Source organism: Lissotriton helveticus, chromosome 2_1, assembly GCF_964261635.1.
Source record: "Lissotriton helveticus chromosome 2_1, aLisHel1.1, whole genome shotgun sequence".
Taxonomy (NCBI): domain Eukaryota; kingdom Metazoa; phylum Chordata; class Amphibia; order Caudata; family Salamandridae; genus Lissotriton; species Lissotriton helveticus.
This window is the reverse complement of record NC_136059.1, coordinates 1,911,725,471-1,911,750,335: the sequence shown is the minus strand read 5'-3', so window position 1 is coordinate 1,911,750,335 and position 24,865 is coordinate 1,911,725,471. Positions and strand designations below refer to the sequence as shown.

Below are 24,865 nucleotides of genomic sequence, written 5' to 3'. Positions count from 1 at the left end.
TATGCTTTGCAAACATTTTGTAGTCACAGAATTTTTTAAGAAGTTTTTTGTATGGGGATGTAGGCACATTAAGAATGATAGTACATTAGAATCACAAAGGAGATGAAGGTTAAGGATAGAAAGGCACAGAAATGCACATAGACGCAGAAGGTATTAGAATGGAAAGCTGTTGAAGTACTATTCATTTAGTGGTACCCGTTGTCAAAGGGTGGAAACGAGAGAGAAAGAGTCAAGATAAAAGTCTACTCGAAAAGTCTACTCACCCACTGATTATGGCAAGTCAGATTTATCAGGTTGAGCTATTTTTAGGACCTACTGGTACATTCTGGTGAGTGAACTTGAGGCTGGAAAGGAATAGGTGTTTTGTTCATTCAGAAAGTGAATGAGCAATAAAGATCCCTTCAAATCTTGTTTTTATCTCTGCACATTTGCTGTCTGTTCAAGGACAGAGGTCAAATGTCAGTTTGTCTTTTTACTAATTGCTGCTTATCTTACCCTGGAAAATTGTGTTTACTTTTCTATCTCTTACTACAGTTAGAGGATTTTGTAAAGTAAGCGGTCTGGCTATCATTGTAAAACACAAGGCTGTAGAATATCAGCTTTTTTTCTAACAGAACATTGAAATAGCTTCGAAATAAATAGTACAAATATTTCAAAATATATCGGGAATTAGGAAAGCTAATTTTTTGTAATTCGGAAGTGTGATACAAACACAGATTTAAATAAGGGCAAAACAAATCAGAACACTTTACTTAGTGATGTGCAAAAGACATATTTGCAGAAACTCGATTTCTAAACATTATTGTTTATATACTATATAGTTTTATCAGTAACGCCACTTGTCACATAGAACTTTTGTGGCTATTCCAAGAAAAATGTACTGGTTGCAAATGACAGTGTGCTACTACTTCATGCTTTAGTTAGGTATTTATTAAAAATAATTGTTTTTAAACATGATTTGAGAAACATTCTTGTCCTCATCTTGATGACAAAGCTGTCAAGGAACTCAGAGGCAAGTTAGAGGTCATGTTTATCCTATGTGCGGCAAAATTTGAATTATATATGGTTCAAAGGTTTAGTCTATTAAATCAAACAAAATAGTTTTTTGTACAGCAGACATGCTGAACTAACATATTTGAAGGAGCTATCAAATGTGATAATGAAGAAAATAGCAGTTCATTTAAATAAAATATTTGCCTAGGATGACGTAATTTGAAGCCAGTTTATGGGACAAGGGCATTACAGTTAGGTCGAGTAGATTATTTAAGTCACTAGACCTGAGGTTCTAATACAATTTTTATGATTATTGGAGGCCTGCAAGAGTATTATTAAGCTGTTCGACTATCAACCTAAATGTTACTTGGACAAATCCATATGTTTTTGGTTTGTCATTATTTGTATTATGCATGCTCTAACCTGCGATAGCTTGGACAAGCATAATTACAAAGATCTTTTTTTTATTATGCTCTCCACACCGCTAGTTGTTGTTTAACGTAAGTAAAAACTTGACAAAGATCTGGGTCATGAATTTCAAGTAGCTTTCAAATCATAAATGAATCCATCTGTTGTCAGATTCTGTGGAGGGACAACTTCTCTAAAAAACTGATACGAAATAAACACAAACTGAGAAGACTAACAAAAGGGGATTGGATTTCAATTCAATTCATTGGATTTCACAATATATACATAGATTTAGTTTGTTACAGTTATTGTTTGTTAAATTGTAGCAAGGGGTTCACACAGAAACCCCAAAATGATTTGAAATGGCCCAGCACATAAACTCAGATCAGGAAGCATCTCGCAAAACAACACACCTAGTATATCGGAGTAGATACACGGAGCACTCGTTGGGTACAGCCACAATACAATGCATTAAAGAGCTGCTTCCTTGCACGAGGGAGACAAGTCCAGCAGCCATTAAGAAGATTCAAGAAGGGTTTGATTTTTCTTACCTGTTCATACCGAAGAATAGGTTCACCTGCAGAGTCCAAGGCATAGACCTCAACCATCCCATCATCACGGCCCAACAATAAATCTTTGACACCATCTCCCAGAATATCAAAGCTATCAATACACAAAATGCCTGGAATCAGGACAGAAATACATCATGAAAAACAGATCATATTGTCAACTACACGAAACGCATGTGGATGAAATGTGAATCCCCAATACTTGAAAAAGAATATTCCTGAGGGTTGGTGGCTGAGGGTTTTTACAATTTACATTATACTCCCCCAATAATCATATTTACACATGCCAGTGATAATCATACAAGCCAGCAAATGCAACAAAGTAGTAAGGTGCCCTACAGATGGAACAGCTCACATTTTACATTTCTAATGCAGCTATGACCTCAAAATAAAAATTTCACAGACCAGACATAAGGTGCACGCATGCTATCTACTGATAGCCGTTTCCTGATGTTATGAAAAAGGACTTAACAGTAATCTGTTCCTTCCTCTTTAGTTGTTGAGGGTTAGGTCATGTAGTATGGGACATAATGTGCAACGTTAATTCATTTTGAAATTGTTTAGTTTAATGCAAGTCAGACCAAATCGTTCAATGTTTGTGTTACAGTGTATTTCAATAATTTTTTTATACTACAAAAAACCGTAATCAGTGTATTGTTAGTGGCTACACTTATGTAAAAAATGCATAACTGAATGCAATGAACGTTACTTACATGTAACAATATTTCTCTTAAGCATTTTCCGGCCTCTTCTGTGAATTTGCATTCTTCAGAATATTACAAGTGTGGATTTTGTAAAGGTTGAAGCACTACACTACAAATTACAACAAGATTGTGTTTGTGTAGAACATCCAATTAATGTGCTCACATTGAAAAAAATCTATTATCCAAATTACAGGGTAACCCAGCAACCACATCTTTTTTCGCTCCTGTGGACGGCTGGCATCGTTTTAAAATGTGTTTGAAGCCAGACCATGAAGAAGATATTCTGTGTGCAAAACAGTTCACTATCCGTTCTTGATATGATTGACTAGTGTAGGTTTTCACACAAGGTCGGGTATGAGAAGCAGTGTAAAACAAAGACACATGCATCTGCACTGCAGCGTTGCATCGAACAGTACTCAGGTCCTTTTTTTGGATTTTTTACGGCAACTATTTTCTCTCATGATCTCTCCATTTAGAAGAAAAATTATGAGGTAAGGACTGAAGAAACAAGCATTTGCATAGCCAATAGGTCTCGCCTTATGGGCCTTTATAAGTGTTTAGCTATGCTGCACATTATCTAGGGATAAATACAATATGACGTAAATGATGTTATGTTATACGTGCGTGTTTATATTTAAGCTTATTTTACTTTTGTCTCAATTTTTAAAAAACGCTAAGTGTGTTGCTAGGGTAACTTGGTGTGTTATGACCAAAAGATAATGTTTTCCAGATCAAAAAAAATAATTCCCAGGAGGGTTACCTTGTCAAAGTCATCGAGACTGATCAACAAAATCTCATGCATTGACCAATAAATATGAAAAGAAATGTTGAAAATAATGTTACGAAATCAACAAAACTATATTTAAAATAAACCTAAACATTGTATTTAATACCTAAGCTCCCAGCACCATAGAATCTTCACCTGCGTGATGCCTTGGAGTAAACTCATTAGTCACACAAAGTATTTCTAGTTTGCTGCCACTGCATCGCTAAACTTTACAAGCAACATTCCATGATTGGAAAATATCACCACCAGGTTCTGTACATTTTTAACAGGTACACTACCCACTGTGCAAGCTAACTTCATTCTGGAACCCAAAGCTACTCTAATTTAATGGTAATTCGTATATGTAAAAAAAAAAAATGAGTGTGGGCGTGTTTCCGGATATTGCATATTTTATATATGCCAGTACTTTGTTCTCTTTCTCAATCTGTGTATTTATTTTTGGTTGGCTTTGGGTGCCTCATCTTCACCGAATGCTTCCCTCACATGCTTTTTCCAGTGTGAAAAGTAAAGTCTTGGGATAAGAGAAGAATTTAGCAGAGGAAGCACACACCTCTGTTTACCCACATTGCCACCAGTGCTCACTGGTGTCTACATCACAGCGCCTCAGGCACTCGTTCCTTGGAGCGACACTGTTGGGCTATATTTGGGCTGTTTTTGGTTGAATATCAACTCGCATCTTCAATTAGAAATTACGTTGTATGTTGTATGATCACTCTAAGGACCAATGCCGTTTTCAAGCAGTTGGCTTATACGTTCTATACACACTTTACATGGGGATTTCAAACGAGTTTGTAAACACTTTTTGATTTATATAAAAAAAAAAAAAAAAACATAACGTGCGGCGTCTGTGCAGCGGGCACAGTACTGATACAATAAGTGGCGCAGGTGCTGGGTCAGTAAAATGAAAGTCGTGCGACCTGCAAAATCACACACATTACATTCTTGATCAAAAAAGCTGACACATAACAGGCGGCGTCCATGAAGTGGGTGAAGTGCTAATAAAATAAAAGCTGCATGGGTGCCCCGTTGATAAATTGAAAGCTGTGCATCTCCACGCTCACATTAGAACTATGCTTTTAGGCTGCCATGAGCAGAAAACAAATACAACAAGCCCACACAAAACAACAAGCGCGGCCGCTAAAGTGAAAGCGACCGCGCTGTGTTTAATTAGTAACCTGATCCATGATGCGACGAGGAATGTAGCTGCAACCTGCGCGCCACTGCTCGCTCCCGAGAGCAAAACGCTGTGGGAGTGAACATTTGAAGAAGAGGTGGAACATGCACCCACCTTTGGCCATTTGCATGCTTTCATTATTGAAAGACACAAGCAAAGGCCAGTTTTTCTGGAATCTCTGGTGATCAGGTGAAAAACATAAAAAGTACTGGTGTCAAACAACTGTGCAGATTAACTGCATGCCAAGATGTATGCATTTGTTATACTATGCTGCACCCCGGTACAAAATATGAACAATTTAGTCTTTCTTCAATGCCTAGGTAGCTGCTGATGAACTTGAGAACTACACACTTCAGTACTGAGGATGAAAAATTATGCTGGTCCTAAGGTAATTCATGTCTAGCTATTAAACAACCCCCTAGGAAAATCACTGTAAACGTATTAATAAACTGTGGGAACTAGTTCGTCGGGAACAGTACAAATGGGTTACTGTGCTCCAATTTTATCATTTAGGTCAATTTACCTTTCATATACTGGAGCCTTTGTCACTGGAAAACCCAAAACAGATATCAAGTGCACCATCTTAACACTTCACCTTCAGAGAAGTGAGGCAGAGCAGTACAAAGCTTACTAAGCAAGGTGATGTGGGCTAAAGACTTTGTACTCAACAAAACATAATATTGTTGAATAAATCAATGTCCAGCCAGTAATCTCAGAATAAGAAAACATACTTCCTTCTGATCAGCGACATTGATATTCACAAAGTTCTGACAGCCAGTGCTCCACAGTGGCAATATAATACCAAGGAATCCTGACAAACTGCTTTGAGATAGTGGTCTGTCCGTATATTCTCTGGGTTAGCTCTGACTAGCTTCAGCGATATTAATTTTCAAGGTGTTAGTCAAAGGTTGTTCTATATTCAGTTCTTAGTATAATTTACCTCATAATTGCTGCTCTTAATGATCTGTCAGGGGCGCAGATGCCCATGTCCATTTCCTTTTGTGGTGCATGCCTCAGCCCGTACTCAGTGACAAATGCACTGGAACAGAGCTCAGAAAGAGTAGCTCACTCACTCATACTAAATAAACAAGCATTTACAATTCAATGGTCTCGGCATTATTAAAGGTAGAGCTATTGGCATTGCTCATGACTTTTGTTTTTTAAATCATAAATAAATGGCATTGTCATTTACATTGCCAATAGCTTAATCGTTAAATAAATGGCATTGTCATTTACAATGCCAATAGCTTAATCGCTCGCAAATGCATGACCTATTGCATTTACACCCACACAGAGCCACACACACAAAGCCACCCACACACACATACAGAGCCACCCACACAGAGTAATTCACATAGAGCCACCCTCACAGAGCCCTCCACACAGAGCCCCCCCACACACACAGAGCCCCCCCCACATACACACGGAGCCCCCCACACACACACACAGAGCCCCCACACACACACACAGAGCCCCCCCCACACACACACACAGAGCCCCCCACACACACACAGAGCCCCCCCCACAAACACAGCCCCCCCACACACACACAGAGCCCCCCACACACACACAGAGCCCCCCCACACACACACAGAGCCCCCCCACACACACACACAGAGCCCCCCCCCCCACACACACACAGAGGGTTCAGAGTGGGGAAAAGAGGTGGTGTTTTTTTGCTGTGCTGAGAGATGGGATCAGCCCCGGGATTTTTGAGGGGGCTACCGAATTGCAGAGACAGTGGAATTTCGACAAAGTCAGAGTGGAAGAGGCATTTAGAAACAGAAATCTGTTCATACCTGGAAAGGCATGGAGTCTGCAAGTGTGTGCAAGAGAGAGCACTAGACAGAGAATGGGTGCAGGCACCGATAGATAGAGGTGACAAGGGAATCGACAGCGAGAGAAAAGAGAGTGTGAGAGACCCAGAGGGAAATGAGTGAGAAAAACGGAGACATACAGAGGTGAGCGAGACAATAAGAAAGACAGTTTGGAGAGTGGGGTGGCTATCTTTCTTTTCCTCCTTTCCCCAGGCTTTGGTTTTCTCTCTTGCTCTTAGTAAATGTCTGAGGAGGAAAAAGAAGTGCTGGTGGACCCCACCAGCCACCACCGGCTCGAATTTAGCATTGAGTCTACCTGAATGGAGCCTCCTTGACAGCCATTTAGTTGGAAATCTAAAACACACTGAATAATGTATCCTCAAACTATCAGAAACTTGAATAAATAAGACGTCAGACAGTAACACATAAAAGAAGCAAACCATGTTGCAGACAAAATATTACGGAAACTATATATAGTTACACAACTCTTAACGAGTACCATTAGAAAAAATAATAAAAACATAAAATATATGAGCCAGGCTAGACAATGATTACTTATCACAAGTCATCACCTGCACGCTAACTAACATCTTCCGTCTTACTACATGCCTCCCTCCATCTCCTTATAAATGTTCTCCACATCATCTAAACCTAACAATATAGTTATGAGAGATTACATTAACCTGAAAACTCCTTGAAACAAACGAGCTGGAAAGTGACCGATCAAAGAAATACCTCATTTTGTTTACCGCATTGTCACAGCGCATTGCATTTCTTCCAACAGTAACCATGTAACCTCTTCAAGTATCCCATAACTAAGTCCTCCTTCATTGTATTGGTTTGAAGTCCCACCAGGTTCCTCTTCATTACAGTTCTTTATTTATCAGTTGCACCATCTGGTCTCTCAAGGTGACCCAAAAATCCCAATTAAAGTACACCTCACCTCCTGGAAGAATCCCCCTGCATACCCGCAGGCAGGTGCTACCTTTGCCAGCATCCACACGGCTTCAAACCCAGGAACAATAAAAAGCCCTTCAGAGTGTCCTCACAGCTCCCAGAGAAGCCTTACTTGTGTCGTGAGCTGACAGACTTCTACTAACAGAAGCAATAACAAGGTGAATAGTGTTGGCTTTTGTACACTTCAAGCACAGAGACAAACACCATCTATGCACACACTGAAATCAAATACATCCGTGTGTGTATATACTTACAGAGCAAATCATCTCCGGACATGTATGCACATAAACCACTGGACATCATGCACACAGACCAGTGACATAAGGCAACAGAAGTAGGCAAACAGCAGTCCAACAGAGGGCAAACAGGCAGAAAGTATGAAAGGCTGCATAGTTGGTACTGGGGATCAGAGTCCCATGCCCCCATAATATAGCGACGATTGAAGAAAACAGAGAAATCGATATATACGGGTGTCGGGTCCAGGATACTTATACGGAAGCAAGCAGAACGTCACCAGAGGCCTAGCTTCTATTGGTGCAACAGGTGCAGATGCACTGTGGCCCAGAGGTTGGAGGGGCCCACTGAACCCTGATTATTGTTGCATTTTATAATTCAGCAGCGACGGGGTCGTTGCTTTACTTGTGCTAGGGACCTGACACACTGGCTGTGCTACTGAAGGGAGAGGTTGGCACTCGAGAGAAGTCTTTTTCTGCACCCGGAGTATTGTGAGATCTGAAGAGTGGCCACAGCCGTTAAAGAGGTGAAAACATTGACTCATTCTTTTGTGAGTGAAGAGACCACATGGCCAACATGTGAGTGTCTAGCTCTTTGAATCTATTCTTGTCCCAAACAGCCTGAGCCGCGGCCGAGGATGTAAGACATCAAACCGGGGGGAGGGGGGGGGGGGGGGGGGCACACTAGTGCACACGCTTCATATTAAGGGCTAATCAGCCACGGGATGTCTGTATTAATCCAGGCTGAGGAGGAAGCGACGCAGGCATATATTCGTTCTGGAGGGCATTTCTCCAGGCTCACACGGAGCCGATTAACCCATCTCATCATGGCGCCCGCGGGTCCACTTCGGAGGAGCTGTGTCCTTCCTCCGCATATGAACTGACGCTCGGTAAAAGAGGGGGGATGTTAATGCTCTTCGGAGGGCTCCGGTCTGGGGATGCGGGACATGCAGATGGAGACCCGCTGTTATCCCCGCCCTCCACACAGATTGGGGAGCCCTGAGTGACCTTTCCCGGAAAAATGTTTATTTGATGCTTCTTGCACGGATTGTGGCTTTACCGCGACACCGTCCAGTCATAGGACTTCCTTCCAGGGGCTGTGACGCACTTCATCCGGGACGCTACGTGTATAGCCTGACTGCCTCTGCACTGGGCCGATCCATTTGCAATGCAATTATGAATTCTCCGACAAAAGTTGTTAAAGTTAACTTATGGTTACAGTAAACATACATTATGGTTACAATTAATGAATATGAAATTAACGTTTGTTTACTAAAAGCTCAGAAACTATCTTAAAACAAGGGATAATTACCTCACTCTGCTCTCCTGCTTTTACCGAGCAGCAGTAAAATGGCGGCCGCAACTCCGAAAATGTCGGATTCGGGGGCGTGGTTAGGCGTTCTGAGTGACGGGTGACGTCACAGGTGGAAAGAACGCCAAAAACACACCCCCGAATCCGAAAGAGACGGGGCTTAATTGGAGTGACGCCTGTCTTCTCCAATGGCAGGCCTCCGTTTAGGAAGCCAGCCAAAGGAGGAGAGAGGCAAGTTAAAGCCCTGTTACAGTAACTACTCAAAATCATTAAATCTCCCCCGGAGACTGCGCAAGCGCAGCCTTCGGTCCTCGACCTAAAAACGAGGAGGTCCTTCCCGCGCTTAGAAGAGTGTGGTACACAAAGGGGGACTACATTTGTAATGAAGCATAACTGTCACAGTTTGAAGGAGCACCTCACGTGCCTAACTTGTAGTATTACAGTCAGTGAAAACAGACGATCACGGTTTAGTAGTAAAAGTGCTGTGCAGTTTGGGGTGCTGGGATCTCCAGAGTTTAAAGCTCTCAGTGGTTCCACAGCAATGGGGCTCACCCTAGCCGTGGAGCAATTCGGAAAGTGTATAGGGGTTCAAAGCTTCGGTTAGTATAATCACCCTCACTGATCTCTGCCAGATCAGGGACAAGCGACAGGCAAGACTTGACTATTGGCATAATTTGGAGGCATCCAGGGTCACACACGTTTTTGGCTTGAGGACAGTGGTTCATTACAACTCCTCATAGAGAAGATGGGCTTCGCAGTGCTGGTGTTGGAAAGCTGATGTTGGCTTAGCCCCAATTCTGGTAATTTCCTCTTCTTCCATGGGGCTGAGCTAGATTTCCTACAGGCAGCTTCGTACTCCAGTGTTAGCTCCAGTACTTCTGTTTCACATAGTACGGGCAGGCTCATTTTCTTGTGGCAGGTCATCAGTGCTTCCCTAATATTCCCTAATGTAGCTGGGAAATTCACCATCAGCGACACCAGTTCTAGATCTCAGAACAAAACGTTACTTACCTTTGGTAACAATGTATCTGGTGCATACACTGTCTGCAGATTCCTCACCTCTAGAATCTACGCACTGGTCAGACTGGATTCAGAATAGCTGAAATAGCTCTACTGAGGTCGAACTCAATGTTCCCGGATGTGAAATCAGAGAGCCGTATATGGCTCCCCCACAGTGCTCTGTTGCCATCCTTTGCAAAGGCAAGATCTTAGAAATGCAGTACATAAAACTAACCTTGAACCTTACTAAATACTGCATATTCCTCATAGTGGGAAGGCAGATGGGTTGGTGAGGAATCTGTAGGTAGTTAGTATATCCATCAGAAACACTGGTACCACATGTAACCATTCTTTTGATGGATACCAAGGCATTAAACCCCAGTTGTAGAGCCTGAGAGGAATACATACACACATAGACGCTTGCTGGCAGAATGTAGAGGGATGAAAGGGGACCAGTTTCACACTGGAAAGTGACATAAAATGCTCACCAAACGAACAGTAAAAAGTGTGTACTGCATCCATATCCCATCAAACAATGCCATCAAGATGTTTCTTTCTTTAAAAAAATGCAGAAGAAAACAGTCCAAGAACAACTTAGGAAGGGTTCAACATAACATCAATACACACAAACCAAAGCACAGAGAAGATGAATAATGTCATGCTTAACACCAGAAAATGTTAGTTAGAACATTCCTGCACCATCCATCGCCTCCTCACAAGGGACAGAAACTAAAAACATTGAAAAAGCAGAAAACTATCAACACAGCAGGACCATTGCATTCAGCTTGAAAGACAGATGGAATGCCACCCAACCCAGAGCCCAGAAGAGTTGGCACCAAATTAATAAGTTACCTACCTTCGGTAATGCCTTATCTGGTAGAGATAAGACCTAGCCACAGATTTCTAACCTTTGAATTATCCGCAGGTGCCAGACTGCATCTTGAAATTTTTCTACAGTAGGACCTCTGCGTGTCAGAGTGCGTAGAGCGACTCCATAAGGATGTTGTCCACCAGATGTGACGTCAACAGAGTCCATATAAGCCCTCCCTTGACGTCAGTTTCTTCCATGATTACTTCTGCGGTGAAACGTGGAACCACATATAGAAATTGCTATGGAAATACTGTGCTCAAAAAGAATCTTATTTGTGGGAAACGTTTAGATTAATTGTCATCGTATTTTTATCAATGAAGGCACAAGAGTGCATAGAAGGGATCTGGAAGAAAAGGAGAATCAGTTCACAGAGTGGAGAGGATGGGTGGGTCGGTAAGGAATCGGCAGCTAGACTTTGCCTCCACCAGCTAAGGCATTACCAAGGGAAGTAACTTATTAATTTGATAGGGACGTCTAGCCGCAGAATCCTTACCTTTGAATGAGATACCCAAGCAATGCCATCCCGGAGGAGGGTCTGTGAAACACTTCAAAAAAAGATCACCGACTAGGCTATCTGGTCTTTATAAGAAACAGAGCGAGAGGTTTTCCCACCAGAACAACGTGGAAAACCCTGAATGGAACAGAATCTGCAACCGTGCAAGAACATGGGAAAAGACACCATGGCAGAAGAATAAGATGGGTTGGAAAGAACAATCCACATAAACATAATACTACAACGCCCCTCATAATGTGAACCGGGCCAAGAGAACGGGTTGGAAGGCTAGGGACAATAACTAAAACTACTGAGCCAAAGCTCTGAGCCATAGAAGTAATTAATGCAGAGAGCACCAACCAATATTTTAAGAAAGCGTTATGAATAATAAAAACAGTTATGGCCATAGACCAAGCGTGGGCAGAGGAAACACCTCAAGAGGGATGGGAGCTCTCTGATACTATGAGCTTAAGAAGGGTACATATAAATAGCCACAATATCGGTCATGGGCTGAAGATGGAACAACAGCGAGCTGGCAACCAGCCACATGGCCCCATATAAAAAAAGGGGGTGGAAATCACACACCCCAGAAAACAAAGTGAGCATAAAGAAGACAACACTACCAACTCAACATCATGATCAGGCAGTCGAGAGACAATTGAAAAGAAAACAGCAGGGGAGAAACAACCCCACTAGAGTAGAGAAATAAAGTTACTATGGAGGACTGTAAAAAGGTCGAGTTAAATGAGGCCAACACAGGGATGCCTAATCAGATAGCTAGCCCCCATCTTAAAAGAAAGAATAGCAGACGGAGAAGGGACCCAGCTGAAGCAGTGGACAAAACAACTAATAAACGTGGCTCCACACTCTTCCACATCAGCAGTGGGGTAGCAGCAGTATTTCAAACCCTTGGAAGACTGCTGGGTAAAATGGTGGAACTTAAAATCTTTAAAAGCCTGAATGTTGCACAACAGGAACTGCACGGAGAGACTGAGGAGACTCTTTCAAGGCAAAACTTGCTCCTAGCTTCGCTCACTTTGATAGTCATCTTTCTCTGGATGCTGTATGTGCTGGCAAAACATTTGACTTCTCCTCCTGGACAGTTTTTTCTTCTGCAGGACCAGGCATGTTCCTTTTCTCTCTCACCAGGCAAGATGAACTTGGACTGGAACAAAGAAGCGTCCTTTGGATTTCCCTTTTGTACAAATTTTTCAGGCATGGGATGTTTGATCCACAGTTTAAGGATTCCAACTCGGTTTAGATCGGTTCGCTTTCAAATGTCATATTCAGGCTGAAACAAGGACATAGTGAATTGTGAGGTCTCTGTACCTGGCTGTTACCAGCCTTCCTGAAGCACTATTCATAGACAACCAAAAGGTCAGACCGTGCCTTGAAATTTCCTTTCTTAGAAATACAGACACTACAGTACTATCTCCCTGCCCCACCATCTCCCAAAATGCATTACTCAGGACCAACTAATCAGCAGCCCTTTGATAACAAGGCCCTCACTGAATTTCTAAAAGTGGGCCTCTTTCTCAATTCTCCCTCACTTTAGTGTCTGGTCTCTACCTCCATCCACAGGATTGGATGCACTATTTGGAGTTACCTATCCTCATCCTCTATCTTGTGCCGTGTAGGGGGCATTCCCATTCCTACACTTTTTAAGACTCACGTATTCCTAATTGGGAAACATGAGTATGTTTAAGCTCCTTGTAGAAGCCGGAGATTACTGGCCAGTCTTCTGGTGAACCTCTTTCTTAGGTTTCTAGCTGCCAGATAGCATGTTATTCAGAGCAATCATTTATTTTAAGTTCCTCAGTGGACCTTGATGCAAAGGCACAAAGTCAAAACACACTATGCCTACTAAAAGTGAACTAGAATTCCCATCTATAATGGTAGTCACAGAAACCTATCTATGCACCATTGTACCAGTGCCAGGCACATTTCTGAGGGTAACCATTAAAAGCTTCAACTGGTCTGCAAAGGAAATGTTTAAACAAGGATACTGCTTAGGTACAGAATCTCACAACCCGTAAGCACCTAGTCACCTAGTCACAGTCTATGTTTTCAGGTGGCCAGGGATACCAATGGCCTGGGGCACCACGCAAACTACTTATTTTCACTTGCAAATGAAGACATAGTAGTTAGCTCATGGTCCAACCTCACCTTTCAAAAGAAATGTCTGTGTAATTTAGGTAATATAGAGAAATTGGGAAAATGATTATGGAATTGCAGTGACCAGCGTCAGGCAATGGAAGCCATCCATAGGACCAGGGTTGAAAACGTAAACCCTTGTGTCCCTCTCCTGCTGGAAATTCAGGCCAAACAACCTCTGAGAAGCTGTGAGGAGGCAATGGTCAGACTAAACAGCAATGCATGCTCGCCAGAGTTATAGTACCCGAATGTCTCCTGCATGTCTATCTGCAGACCTTAACATTTTCAGATGTCCTCCTGCTGGGTCATGGGCCAACTGGGCTGCAGGCCCCTTTTGAGTTTTTAGCAGCTCACCTTCTTAGAGTATCTACACAACTCTTCAGGACCTTATATTGTGTTCTCTTGGTCAAGGTTGCTCCTCTCATTGCAAGGACGTCCAGCAGCTATCTTCTGAGAGGACAGATCTTAAAACAAGGATGGTTCCAGTGACCTAAAGATACTTCCAACCATGTGAGTAGGTGGAACGTCAATATAGTAATGGTTCTGACTGTATATACTATCTATCCTGTAACACTTTGGAGTCCAAAGCAAACACAAGCAAATTGGTTCTGGAGGGCTAACTCACCTCCAGTATTAGGGGCGTGGGCTGAAATTTCACTGGGTATTTCCCTGGTGGGCTGGATTTTTTGGAGGCAGGTTTTGAAAGCCCAGGGCCGTCCCTAGTGCATCTGTCAATTAACTCAGCTTCCAGAGGTTGACTTCGGAGGCATATGAGCCCTCAAGAGAGAGAGAGAAAGAGAGAGAGGGAGGGCGGGATGGAGGGAGGGAGAGGCAAGGTGGAAAGAACGATCAAAGAGGAAGAGCGGAGAAGGAGAGTGAGAGAATGGATGGAACGGGAGCAGGCAAAGGGTGTGGGCTGGTTTGAGCATTTTTCCCAGGCCTATTTTTGGTTCCCCATTCTGGCTCACCAGCTACCTGGTAAACACTGCACTGGTCGTGGGCGCTGCAGACAAATCCTGAGCTCTTAATTTCTCTTCCACAGGCAGGTGTGGTGGATTCTAAGAGGGTAGTGAAGTAGGAGGTGATACGGTGGGGTGTGGTTATCGAAGTAGGCGGATACAAACTGACAGCCCTTTTCTTTACCTTCTCGATAGAGAATACCAAATTTAACCCTAGGTTTATAGGCTGCAAACGGTCATTCAAAATAAGTGATTCTTGCTTTAGTATACTGCTATCTTCATTCTTGAGTTTTGGTAACAGAGTGAATGACAAAAAAATCTATTAAACCGAACCTTTTTTTTTTATGTGTAACAAGCCGCATATTTAATTAAAAAGCCAGGATAGCCTGAAAATTAATTTGTCAACTAAAGTAAAAAAGAATACTCATGCATTGCAGTTTGGCTTCAAACTTAAGGTACATTGGTTGAAGGGCAAAGTCTATACCCAGCACCGTGTGGAGTTTGGCTGCCTGGTAGGATTACATTTATGGCTATTGTGTTGTACTGTATTACTCTGCATTTGTATATCTGTAGGGGTTTCCTAGCCCTTGCAAGGTCCACTAGTTTATAATATTTGTTTTTGTCACTTCCCTCAGCATTAATTAGTATTGATTTTCAACTCATTTTATTTGTATTTATATACATCTATTTTTGTTATGTGGAAAGCATTTTTCTACATTTGTCAATATTAAAAAATAAAACACTCTTGCACTTGATTACCCGTCGGGTTTCTAAGGAATATTATGGTTCCATATGCAACACAAAAAACTGATTTTAAACAATGTAGTTAAAAAAATGTACATTGCACTTCTGTAACACTTAGGTTAAATCCAAATGTATCCATGTACTATTAATACTCCTATTTGTGTGAAAATTGCCAAATTATTAGCACAAAAAACACAGGTTCTAAAGTCAAAACCATTGGCCTGAAATATTCAGCATGATCAGGGAGAAATAAATATAGAAAGCGGAACAGATTCTTTCCCGTCTACGTGTACAGGAATAGTTAAAACTGAAAATTGTGAGCACTAATTACATGCTGCCTGCAAATCTCCTCCTTGTTTATGTTCCAGATGTATCTATACTGATGGAAACACAGGGTCTTGTACCAGATGTGATGTCACTAGAAAAGGCCAGGGCTCAGGTAAGAAGACTTTGCCGTTCTTTAGACATACAAATGATTTTACTCAGAGGAAACAGATTCAAACACACCGTACACCTTGTAAGGATTGTTTTGTACCTGCGCTGCTAACCTCTCCTCAACATTTCATTTAATTTGTTGCTTACTGTAACAGTGTATGTAAAGTGTGTGTCCACTTCCAATTCTGTTTTGATGTCTACATGCAAAGTAAATTGTGGTTCTTCTTTATCAAGGATCGTTTCTAGATGTTTTAGGGAATGCATTGTTTTAGCAGTTGCTTGTATTTTTGCAAAATACGTACCTCCTCTCTTTTTTTCATTGGAGATTTCCCATTTATGCATCAGTGAGGTATCTGTAATTGGAATTAGACCCAGTTTGCCATCTGATGTTCCATATAAAAGTTCCTCTCCGGAGACACCTGCACACAAGAGGCATGATTAAATATTTACACAATATATCTCAATTTAAGAACACTTCCTTGCAATTGGTTTAATGCATATGGTTACAGAAATATAACAGGGTCTATCAGGAAAATGCTCTGTAACTGACTGGGAGGCATCCATAATAGCAAGTTTTAGAGAACAGAATGAAGGCCTTGTGTCAGACTCCATTCAGGGGGGCACAAGGGATACATTACTGGAGCCCAACTGTGGTGGTTGAGGTTGTTTACCTCTGATGTCCAAGGGTGTATCATATTATGGCTCTGGAAACTGGGTAAGGAAAACCCTTTCCACACTTGGCTCTAATGCTATCGAGGGGAAGCGGTGAAAGGTTTCTCAGGGAGGTAGTGTGATGGACAAGCGCTAAGAACTTAATGGTCAACCAACAGACAATGTGTGGGAGAAGCTTCTGGAGTTTCTCCCTACAGAGGTGTCTAGAATTTCCTTCCTCTCTGTCATTGTCCCAATCTGTCTAGGGGCACAATAGGCTAGTGTGAAGTCTTTTGTGTGTGAGCTGGGCCACTGCTTTTCAAGTGCAAGTGTGGTAGGTGACAGATCCTTCCCCTCCCATCCTGCCAGAAATGGCTCATCCTGCCGACAGCCAGACCTTCTATTGTGATGCTATTTAGGAGGAATACACAAAGGCCAACTGCCAACTACACCTAGCCATGTGACCAAGGAAAAGACTGCAGGCACCAAATGTTTAGGACAAGAAAATACCAACTTTCTAAAAGTGGCATTTGCAAAATTGTGACTTAAAATAGGACTTTACTATTAAAGAAGATTTTAAATTACAATTTCTTAGACACCGCACATGTCTTATCTACCTGCTCCCAAATAAAAGTTATCACATAAGTAAATGTAATAAGGTAACCCAATGTTATCCTATTGGAGAGGTAGGACTCACAGAAGTGACAAATGAATTTGGGAGTTATTCATTACCAGGACATGTAAAACTTAAACGTATGTGTCAGACTTTTTTAATGCAATGCACGCGGCCCTGTGGGCAGTTTGGGGCCTACCTTAGGGTTGACATATGTATTAAAAAGAGAGTTTTAGGCCTGGCAAAAAGGATTATTTTGCCAAGTCGAATTAACGGTTTAAAACTGCTCACAAGGTGCAATGGAAGGCCTGAGGTATGTTTTAAGGGGCTACTTAAGTGGGTGGCACAAGAAGTGTAAGCATTTAATCTACCGCCCCTGGGTATATAGTATACCACTTTACTAGGGACTTATAAATAAATTAAATATGCCAATCAAGCGTAAGCCACGAAGTGAGAACAAGCACTTTAGTACTGGTTATCAGTGGTAAAGTCCAACAACCCCTTTTTTCGGTTGTCATGCAACACTCAACTTTAGCTCCAAACACAATGGGGTCAAAAACATAACTTGGACAGGAGTTTCATACTGATGCAATGAGGGTTTTGGCCACATGATCAAAAGTGATTCTCAAAACCAAAAGTTGTAAGTAAACAACTTGTAATATTCCATATTGAACACTAAATAGCAGGATAGTCCACACCAGCTGATCTACAACACATGCAAACTTACAGCCCTGTTGGGAGCAATAACTGTAGGAAAAAGACAGCAATTTGATATTGAGTACAGCGGTGAAAAAAAAAGAGAGAAAGAGAGAGATTTCTATTTCAGGGCAAGAGGAGAAGGGAGGGCCTCAATCTAGGTTTTACTATGTACTACTTGAAGAATTAGGTCATGAGCTACTTTCTCATCTGAATGAGTAACTGAATGAGTAAAGGATCATGATGTATGTACAGAGTAATATTTTTCTAAATCCTACATTCAAATTAAATTAGTTTCAGTTGAGTAAAAATATTTATTTAAGACACGCCTACACAAGTCATAAAATACATTTCCATACATACACATTCAAAAGTTACATTTTTTAAAGCCATTAAAAATCTTGCCAAAACATGAGTAACATTTAAAAAATATCGGGTTTCAAAATTCATAATACAAGGCTAAACAGTAGAGGAACTTAATTACAATATGAACTTTAGAACATTGCTTATGCAAACCACACAGTTCAGCCAAGCTCATAAACGAAATGATACCGGACTCGTGAGCATTAAAAGGATTTAATGCTATTCTAAATTTTATTAATATTATACTGCACACCTGTTCGGTTGGGAGACAATGAAGAAGATCAAAAAAAAGAGTTATTTTCCCAAGAATCACACTAATGAGAGGTTGAGGACTTTATTCGTAGGTACTGGAGAGTTCTTTCTGTTGAGACTGCAGCACCTAACTCTGTAATTTCTCTCTTCGATGTGGCTATGGGAAGTGCAATATTAAAATTATTAATCCTTAACAAAGCTGACTTATCCAACAGCTGTTTCTTTAAATCCGTTGCCCTGTTTAATTCACTTGTAATAATTTCCTTTGTACATAAGGTAGACATTTTCAGCTGATCTGACATTTATAGCTTATTTTAAATCTCAAGAGTCATACAAGGGTGATGAATGCCCACATTTGCAAATTGGTTTCCTTTCTAATGCACGGGGTCATAGCACATTTTGGTAAGGATAACAGGTATTTCAAACAGCGACCTTCCACTTTTTCCCAGTCTGAGTAACCGATTAGGCCTAATATCTGTACCCGTATAAAAATTGGGGAGTATCCATAGCTTTATAATCCAAAAATACCGGTTGAAACAAGGGCCCTCCATGATTACATTTATATATTTTTTAATCCTTCTACAGTTCAGGGTGTTTTTCACAGTGAAATTGGTAAAATGCAGTGGCCTGGTCAAGGATGTTGATGTGAAGCCTGTTCTTGGCAATATTTGCTGAGAAGAAATAGCTGATTGCACTGAATTTTTGGTAGAGTGAAAAGTGGGGAGGTGGTGATCTGAAAAAACGTTGGTGCAGTTTCATAGCTTTGAAGGTGGCTATGATGTAATGGTTAATTTGAAGGTGGGTGTCCTTTCTCTTTGCAAATAAGGGGGCTAAAGTTGGAGCAAAGTGTCCTAATATTTTTGGTCATCTTTTTAAGTGATCTTCATTTCTTTTCTTGTCTGTGGGTGGAATGTTTTATATCTGTGAGTTCTTGGAAGTAGCAGGGTGTAGAGGGCTTCAGCTTCAGTTTAGTAAGTGATATTTTCCTTGGGGCATGTGTTAACAAAAAGTCGAAGAGTGTGCTGAAGTTGGGTGTGGAATGGCCATTGGTTCCTGTGTTGAGATGGAGAGTGACTGGGGGATTTTTAAAAATATTTTTAATGGATAGAGAGGCAGACCTAGATGGCCTCCATAGTGTCTACTAATCACCTCTGCCTGACCATCTCCTCCCGCCTGTATGGCAGGTGACCTTTTCCATCAGAAGACAACATAGGTCTATCCCTGGATGCTGTACAGGTCAGAATAAACCTTAATGCACATTCTACTGCAGCTTCTTCCAGAGGGGATGTTTTTCTGCTTCCCCTGAACCACCAACTTGAGCCTAAGCCACCTGTGCTGGGAAGTTCATGTCTCCCAAACAAAGCAAAGCAACGTCCTTCCATACGAAGGAATGGCTATTACATCCAGGGTGTTTTATCTAGCTTGCCAGTACGTAACAACCTACCACAGTTTTCTCCACTGTCTTCCTTATTCCCAGAGCTGGATGTGCCACTTTCCATCCAACTCTTGCAAAGATCTCCCTTGCTTCTTGCCAGATGTGGGGTTCTCATTAATTCCACTCACAGGCACATTGTCATCTAAAGTACTCTGAATTTGCCCATACACAATTTTGAAATGTTATGTTGGAAGCTGGCTCTTTATGTGATATATCAAAAATCTGATATATCATGTAGAGAGTCCAGGGGTTCCCTTAGGAGTGGACAGGGTCTTGCTATACAATCCCAAAATGCTCTATTAGGGGGTAGTGTGGTCGAGCAGCCTTAGGCTTAACACAGAGGAGTGCAAGACATTTGCAAATATACACAATGATAAAGGAATGACACCCACGGCTCAAGAAGTAGATCCACTCCAAATTATAAAAATAGCAAGTATCTTTATATATGTTTTGGCATCAGAGAAAAATCGTTCAAGTAAGTTCATTTTTAAATATAAATTCTTTTCACTTTAAAAAGAGGACACAGTGCAATTTCTGAGTTCTGCAATGTTATCCTACGGAAGGAAGAACAAATTCTGCAAACAGGTATAGTACAGCAACTTATAAGACCGATCTCCAGGAGTTGAGGTGAGTGGTGGGCAAGGTCCAAGGCAGCACCAGCAGTACACCGCAGTGGCACTGGGGCAGTTGGCTGCAGAGTGCAAAACAGCGTTGGGAGCCCAAAGTATTTCAATGGAGATCGGTCACTGCGGAAAGAGGCTGCAGGCTCTGGCCAGGAGGCAACTCGGGCTGAACCAGCAATGGGGTTCAAAACTTGTGATGCTCGCGGATGGGGAGGGGGGCACCTTTGGTCCCCTTTTCCGAGGCGCAGGGACGACGGGTGTCGGGGTGTCCGTCCATAGGTGTCGGGTTTTTCCTTACCAGAGCAGTCGCATTGAGGGGGCCTGCGTGCTGAGGCTACAAGCGACATTGTGGAGTCCAGGCAGGGTACAACCACAATGGACTCGAGCTCTGGAGGGCTTGAGGTCCTTTTTAACACCAGTGGCCCACTTCAAGTAAGGGCGGAGGGGACGGGTGCAGTGGTGACTTCGGGTGTCGGATTTTTAAGGTTCCTGAGGCCTCAGAGTATTCTCTTTTGAAGTTTCTTCAGAACAGGTCCACTGTTCACTGGAGGTTTAGTCTTTTTTTAGGGCAGAAAATCCTTCCAGGTTTCTGGAGTCAGCAGTTGCAGGACGAGTTGACTTTGGCAAAGTTTTTGATGAGGAATGCAGAGAGGCCGGCAGGGTTGGCACCAGGTCAGCTGATTTTTCACTCCTCTCTGCTTGTGCGGCTCTTCCGTGTCCTCTCTCTTCTTAGGTCATCAGGATCTATTTCTCTGCTGTCTGGGGCTCCCCTAAATACTGAATTTAGGGGCGTTAGTGGAGTGTAGGGTAGTAGCCAATGGGCTACTGATCTTTGGGGTCACTACACCCCCTATATGACCATTTCTGTTGGAAGTGGGCAAAACCCTGTCCCAGAATCCTAAGTATGCCATCACAAAGATGGCTACTTCTGAAAAATCGTGTCCGCCCCGCATTAACCCACCTTAGGGGTGGTACTAGCCTGGCGGTGGGGCGCCTACCTGACTAGCTAATTTCCCCGCTTGTTCATATGCCACAGGAGTCCTGGACAAAAGGATCAGCTTAGTCTCCTGTGAGGGGAGGGTCGAAATTCACAATTCAAAAGTGGCAACATTTGCCGCCCAAGGAAAGCTCATCAGCAGGTCATCCTGTGGGAGGGGGTGTTGCACCCTCTTCCCGCACAAGCTTTTGTTCTGGGTCTCCTGACAGCAAAAGGCTCTCACCCTAAGTGGTCAGAACAGCATCTCGGATGGCAGGCTGGCAGAAACCTGCCAGCAGGGACACCAGAATATGGTAGATTTTCAGGGGGCACCTCTAACGTGCCCTTTGGGTGCATGTATTAGTAAATCCAGCACTGGCATCAGGGTGGGTTTACCAATATAAGATGTTTGCTACCAAACATCACTATTTTCAGTAAAGCCATCATGTAGCTGGGGAACTTGTTTTCACCAGTGTCCAGCACATGTCTTAAGATGGCTTCCCTGGTCACTTGTACTGGCAGTAATAGGACTGACCAGCACAGGGGCATATCTGCTCATGCAGCTATGCACTCATATGTAATATTCAGCACCCTGCCTTAGGACTGTTAGGCCTGCTGTAGGGCAACTTACAAATATTACATGCAGTGGTAGGGGACATGGCACAAAGACATGTGCGACATGTTGCGTTTTCACTTTTGTCTGCACCACAACAAGCAGCCTGCAACGGCAATCTTGCATGTGCTTGGTGAGGGGTCCCTTAGGATGGTACAATTCGTCCAGCAGCCCTTAGGGGCCCTCGTTAGTAACTGAGGCCATAGGTTCTGGGGTACCATTTACTTGGGACTTTAAGAGGGTGCTAAAGGTTTTGCCAATTGGGGGTACAATTGTACAGTTTTGGCAACGAGCTCTGACCCTGGGGCCCTGGTTAGCAGGAACCCAGTGCATCTTCAGCAGATATCACATCATTTACCAGGCAAAAAGAGAGGGTGGCTATGTCAAAAAGGGGCACTTTCCTACAGTTGCTCTTTCTTATTGCCATCCAAATCACCTTCTTTCTGATCAACATCAAAGACTGAGTTTATGGCACATTCAGAAACACTTGGTTTTTCAGATGGAGCCCATGCATTCTATTTATGCAGATCTTTTAAGTCAAGCTCAATTAAGAACTTATTTTATGGTAAAGGGCTTCTATCGCTGAAATCTGTTCTGTTGGTCTTCCATCACATACCACTCTGCCATTTTAGTTATTGCTTTCTGTTTAATGCTCACAGTGGATAAATTATGAAATATCATTAGTTTTACAAACAATACATTATTTAAAGGGTTCTAACTACGCAGTCCAACAACACTCAACAACCAAGCCATCTTTGTGGAACACTATAAATTGCAAAGAGTAAAAATGAGTCCCCATTGTTTTGCAACTAATTGGATGCTACAGTGAGAACCACACGAGATCTTCAAGACTGTATCTCCCTTAGGTGGAGAGCTATGACAACGCCTTAGCAGTGCTTGGTAATTACCTCTGAAAGGGAAAGAGGCACATAGTCTGTCAGGTAGTTCTTCCTTTTTGTAATTATTAGTGCACAGTTTCTAAATAATAGCAAATCTGTCAAGGCTGTATCTTTTGGAAAAATAAAACCTGTTAAAAGTCTACTTACCACCATTACCACTATTTAAAGCCAAGACTGACGGCGGGCCTGGCACCTCCACTTGATACTTCAAATCTGAGCCCTAAAATAAGGAAAGCACAAAGTGAGAAATCATTAAAACACTAGTGGTGATTCACTTCCTTAACTCTCACCATTCGACATTTGGTGTTGAGGAAATATATTTACCTGCCTTGAATGTGTTGAGCAGCATTTTGTAAGAGACAAAGCAACACTATAGGGAACATGTTATTTTTAGCTCCCATCAGATACTGTGTATAACTGTAAGAGAATAAGAGGGGGCCTATCCCATCTAATCTGAGGCAGCAGGGAGGTAAAACGTGGTTCTAGGTTCCTTAAGGGACATTGTAATGGCCTACAATTAGTGATTCACCATAGAGCCGATATGGAATGTATGCAAAACACTAGTTAAGGGAGCTACAGACGTGGTGCCTAGACCATTAGGGGACAGTAGGCAGACCCAACAAATTTCCATTTGGCACGTGCATTGATTAGCAAATATATGCCCACTCATCCCATATTCAAGAAATTCCTGACAAAATTGCAGCTGGTTCGGGAACATTCTTTGTATAGTTGTGGATTTGGTTTCTTAATATTGGGGCACTTCCTTTCATGGCTGTTATTTCATAACTCTGGGGGTAGGTACTGCATTTGTATCAATAAAGCTTTTTTATGATGTTATCCCTACTGTTGATGCTTCAGCAGGTAAGAATGGTATAACCCGCCTGATCTCACAACCTTTTTTGTTATGTAAGTGGTAACATTGGAGTATGAACGGTTAGAATGCTCTGTCTCTGGTGTCTAAGGCCTTTGGTTGTGAAACATTTATAACTTTCACAATTTTCCCTCTGCCTCTTCCAGATACTCCCGATCATAAAACATGACTGAGAATCTTCTGAGAAGGGGTGGGGCCAAAAGCTTAAAGGAAAGTAATTCGAGGGAAGGGAAATCAACAGGGGTTACACATTTTTGGGGAACAACCTATGGCAAATGTGTGCTTCAGTGTGAATTCCGTTATGTTTTCCCTGGAGTGAAAACGTGCAATTCCAATAGGCACAGTAATTCGAGTTACTGGATCAACCGATATTTACAGGAAACTCTCAGTGAGGGCCTCAGTAAATTTTATTAAAGTTTTAGGGAAACTGTGCTAAAAAATGTAGTGTTTCGCCACATTGTTTCCAAAGGGAGGATATGTCACAAAAGTTCTGGGGAGGGTAAAGTGTAACTCAAACCTCACAAACGTATTGGGACATTTCAATGAGTGCCTCTTGGGAATAGCTGGAGGTTTAATCAAATACACCATTTGAAACTGTTTATTTCAAAGTTTTCATGTGGGTACAATCCCTATAATCTCTTAGGAGGTAGAAATTTACCACACTGACATTTCACCAGCTGCCAATAAGTTACTGACCGAACAAACAATACTGGCGATTGATGACAGTACATGGACTTCTACTCAATGTAAATTCCAACTACGGTTTGCAATGTGGAAACATGTATGTGGTGTTGGAGACATGTAGTGAAGTGAGAGGATGAAATCTGACTTGTTTGTATTTCCTCGTCAGTTCTCATGCCTCTTTTCTTTGTCATCTTCCCTATGCCCTACTGCCCTGAAAAGTGGAAATGTTGCTCCTTTCCTATAAACATTTTCAGTGAATCTGGAGGTGTTGAGTCACTATTGTTCTATATCAAATGTAACATGCTTAGTTCAATTCCTACATGGTTCAGTGATAAATCAATGTAAAAATCCTCTCGGAGGTAATGTCATATTGCTCAGCATGCAAACCTTCCTGCACCTCACTCAAATGGTACTTCGATCAAGCTTTAGAATAAAATCAGTGTTGCTGGCTTTGCTAGATGACATTCTGCAAGCGGCTGATGAAACTTGGACAAGTGCTGTGATTTTACATAAAGAGGCCATACAATGAATTATGTCACAATTCATGTCAAACCTCAAGCTGATACAATCAAAAACGACA

General features: G+C 42.1%; 1 protein-coding gene across 1 annotated transcript in view; it reads right to left on the bottom strand.

The window, feature by feature from the left end:
* BBS7 (Bardet-Biedl syndrome 7) overlaps positions 1-24,865 on the bottom strand; it is a 388,515-nt gene that overhangs the window by 200,255 nt on the left and 163,395 nt on the right. The window contains exons 6-8 of the mRNA XM_078676844.1: positions 22,878-22,950; positions 15,912-16,028; positions 1,953-2,083 (exon numbers count right to left, since the gene is read on the bottom strand). Of these exons, the coding sequence (XP_078532970.1) occupies positions 1,953-2,083; positions 15,912-16,028; positions 22,878-22,950 (321 nt within the window). The remainder of the gene's footprint in view (positions 1-1,952; positions 2,084-15,911; positions 16,029-22,877; positions 22,951-24,865) is intronic.